Source organism: Stegastes partitus, unplaced genomic scaffold, assembly GCF_000690725.1.
Source record: "Stegastes partitus isolate 25-593 unplaced genomic scaffold, Stegastes_partitus-1.0.2 Scaffold510, whole genome shotgun sequence".
NCBI classification, from domain to species: domain Eukaryota; kingdom Metazoa; phylum Chordata; class Actinopteri; family Pomacentridae; genus Stegastes; species Stegastes partitus.
Window position 1 is genome coordinate 444935 of NW_007578241.1, and position 3392 is coordinate 448326.

General features: G+C 41.1%; 1 protein-coding gene across 2 annotated transcripts in view; it reads right to left on the reverse strand.

Annotated features, from left to right (window-relative positions):
- Window positions 1-2802: 2802 nt before the first annotated feature.
- Window positions 2803-3392, reverse strand: part of ndnl2 (necdin-like 2) — a 6945-nt gene continuing 6355 nt past the window's right edge. For both annotated transcript variants that reach the window (XM_008287636.1, XM_008287637.1), the window contains exons 10-11: window positions 3143-3257; window positions 2803-3071 (exon numbers count right to left, since the gene is read on the reverse strand). In XM_008287636.1, the coding sequence (XP_008285858.1) occupies window positions 2973-3071; window positions 3143-3257 (214 nt within the window). In that variant the 3' untranslated portion in view covers window positions 2803-2972. The remainder of the gene's footprint in view (window positions 3072-3142; window positions 3258-3392) is intronic.

Genomic DNA, 3392 nt, shown 5'->3' on the forward strand with positions numbered 1-3392 from the left:
GCTGTAGCGCCACCTCCAGTCCACACTATGCAGTTTATTTGCTCCAAAGCAGCTAACGTGAACCAGTGTCTTTCCTTTTTCACAACTCCGCTGCAACATTTCAGGAGTTTTCTTGACATTTGAGCAGAAAGCCGGCTGGTGTTTGCTGCAGAGGGACTAAACAGAAACTGGTTAAAAGCTGCCAAACTGTGGCTTGACCTGAAGGTTTCTGGTGGAAAACGCTGAACGAGAGAAAACTGGAGGGAACATCTGGCCCTTTAACTGCCCCACAAACACCACAATGTGCCTCACATGATAATGACAATAAGACATGACCACTCTATGCAGCGTCCACCGCCGACGTGGCTCGTTCTAACAGGAACCTGAGGGATCTGGTGCAATACTTCTGGTGCATCTGTTTTTTATTTTTTACCGGTCCTGATGATCTGTTTCATGTAGCCGTGTTGTGATCAGGTTTATCTCAGCTTTAGGTTTAGATCGGAGGTCTGGTTCTGGTATCATGGATCCACGGTTCTGTCAACACATGGACGGTCTTCAAAGACCAGCAGGACTTAATGAAGGATGAGGCATAGATATAGATATATATATATATATATAGATACGGGTATAAATGAATGTAGAGATCAGATCAGCTCACTGGAACTCAACTTCAAATATGAAGTACATCACATCAATATATATATATTAGTATATTCAATATGTGAAGGAAAATAATGTTTTTTAACATTAAGTCCTGCAAATATATTTGTGTCAACCCCAAAAATAACCTGCAAATGTTCTTTAAGCTAAACGAGGCGACTAGAACAAAAACAAACAGAAACGTCTCAGAGCTGCTGTTTGTGCAGATAAAACATCCACAAAGTTGATTTTGAGACTTTTTGGACAAATTTCAAATATCTTTGGATGAGTTTTTTTTGTTCTAAGTTTTTGAAAATGTTTTGAGCCATTTTGGATTCATTTTTAGTCATTTCTGACTTTTTTCAAGCGTTTTTAAGCATTTTTAAGACAAATTTTTGCTCACTTGAGTCATTTTAGACGAATTTAGAATCACTTTGGACACATCAAGTCATTTTAGAAATATTTCAACTCGTTTTTAGACGAGTTTGAGACTCTTTTTTATTTTTAACATTCTGGACTGTTTCCAGGTCCTTTGGGACACATTTCAGGTCATTCATAACGACTATGGTACCCACCTGACTAATTCTGACCCGTTTCCAACGTGTCCGTTCACACAGCGGTTACCGTAGTGACGGACGGATTCATGATACCAGAAGGCTTCGGTGTCGCCCGAGGCAGCAATAGAGAACATCCTCAGGGGAACCTCGTTTTGTTTTGTTGTTTTTAACGGGATGCCAGCACACCACTGTAAATGCACGTAGTCGAGTCAGAACCTTTTAGAACCTTTAACTCATCGCTGGTGTCGGATCTGTAGCTCAAACGCTTCCCTCTGTGTAAATGTGCAATCGTGTCGGCTACAGCGATCACTGGTGTGAAGTGTCTGATTCTGTGAACTGTCACCTGAAGGTCCAGGAAATAAAATCTGAACAGAAACTCTTGTTTGCTGGAAATTTTATTTTAAAAAAATCTTAATATACAAATGAGTCAACAGGATGTGAAGCAGCAGGAGTTTAAAGAGACGCTGCAGCTTATTTAAAAAACAGATAAATTAAAGAAAAGACAAAGATCAGCCGGAGCCGGACTCTATCTGGAGGAACTTCAGTTTATTTGATCAGTTTCACCTTCGTTCTGTGAATATTTCCAGAGTTACGTCCCTTCAAGTACAAACAGGGTCCGACTCTGACGTTTAAAATCAGAATATATTAGAAAATGATCAGATTATATTTTAGTAATTCTGCACATTTTTTGAATAATTTTTTTGGACAGTTTTCAAGTTGTTGTAGACTTTTTTTTTTGGTGTATTTTTTGTTGATTTTAACAAACGTATGACCTGTTAAGACTAATATTAAAGCAGCTGTTGTTAATTAAGTTAAATTTTGAGTCATTTTGGATCCGTTTCTGAGATGTTTTGGTTTATTTGGGACGTTTTGGGAAACTTCCAGAACAATTCAAACGAGTTGGAGGTATTTTTTGGCTCAGTTTGGACAATTTTCAAATGATTGTGGACTTGTTTTTTTTTTTTTTTACCCCATTTTGGTTCCTTCCTGAGTCTTTTCTGGCAGGTTTTAAATGATTTTACAGTGTTTTGTTATTTCAGTGAAGTTTTGGACAATTTTTGAATCATTTTAAACAGCAGAGAACACATCCAAGGTACCGACGTTAAACTGCTGCAGTCTGTTCACACTACGATACATCCCATAATACTGATGCTACCAGCTGCTTACAGAGGACATGAACAGAACCAGGTCCAGTCATCCACACGAAAGTCGTCTAAAATGACACAAAAACGGCCCCAAATTTATTTCTTTTAATGCACAAATGTTGAAAAAGTCGATACAAATGTCTAGAATCACTCAAAAATATTCACAATGATTCAAATAATTATTCAAAACAACATGAAAGTCGTCCTAAATGACTTCGTCCAGGGTTCTGGTCTTCAGACGCTGGATGGAGTTTAAACAGAACTCAAATGCGTTTTTCATTAAAAATAGTTAAATATGACGTTAAAGTCGTCCAGAATCACAGATTGATTAAAACGATGTGAAAATTGTCCAAAGTACCAGAAAATTGTCAAAAAAAAAACTCCAAAAATCGTTCAAAGTGACGTGAAAGTCGTCCAGAAAAATACACAAAAATGATCCAAAATTAGTCAAATTCATCGGAGACACCTGGATGGACGTAGAACTGATCTGGTGTCAGGTTCTACCAGAACTCAGATGTGTTCTTCCTCCTAAATGTCATGTGTCTATCTGCTGTACTGATGAGGCTCAGAAGTGACCCGACCGGACCGCTGCAGCGCCTCTTTGACCCAGAATAAATAGACTGAAGGCGGGTCGAGTGTGGAGCTGCTCCGGTCATCTCTGGCTGCTGCCGCCGGCCTGCTGGCTGGAGTTCTGGCTGGAGTGGGCTTCTTTGTACTGCTGAGTCCAGCTCTGGGGGTCCCGGTCGTGAAGCTGAGGGCAAAGCGTCGTGGTCAGAACCGTTCTGTCGGACTCAAGTGGCTGCTGAAGGCTCAGACACTCACCTGACCCATGAACTCCAGGATCTTGGCCTTGGACACTTCGGCTTCGGCCCGCTGACCCCAGCGGAACTCGTGTTCCACCGGCTCGGTGTGAGGGATCCGCTGGAACTCCAGGTACCTGAACACAACACACTCGTCTGTTAACGGCTGCAGTCGCCCTCTGGACCGGCTTCTGGGTGTTTTTCTGCAGTTGCTGTCATGTACACTCCTGCAGCGCTACAGAACCAGAACAGCCGTGGATGCTCATGAGTAA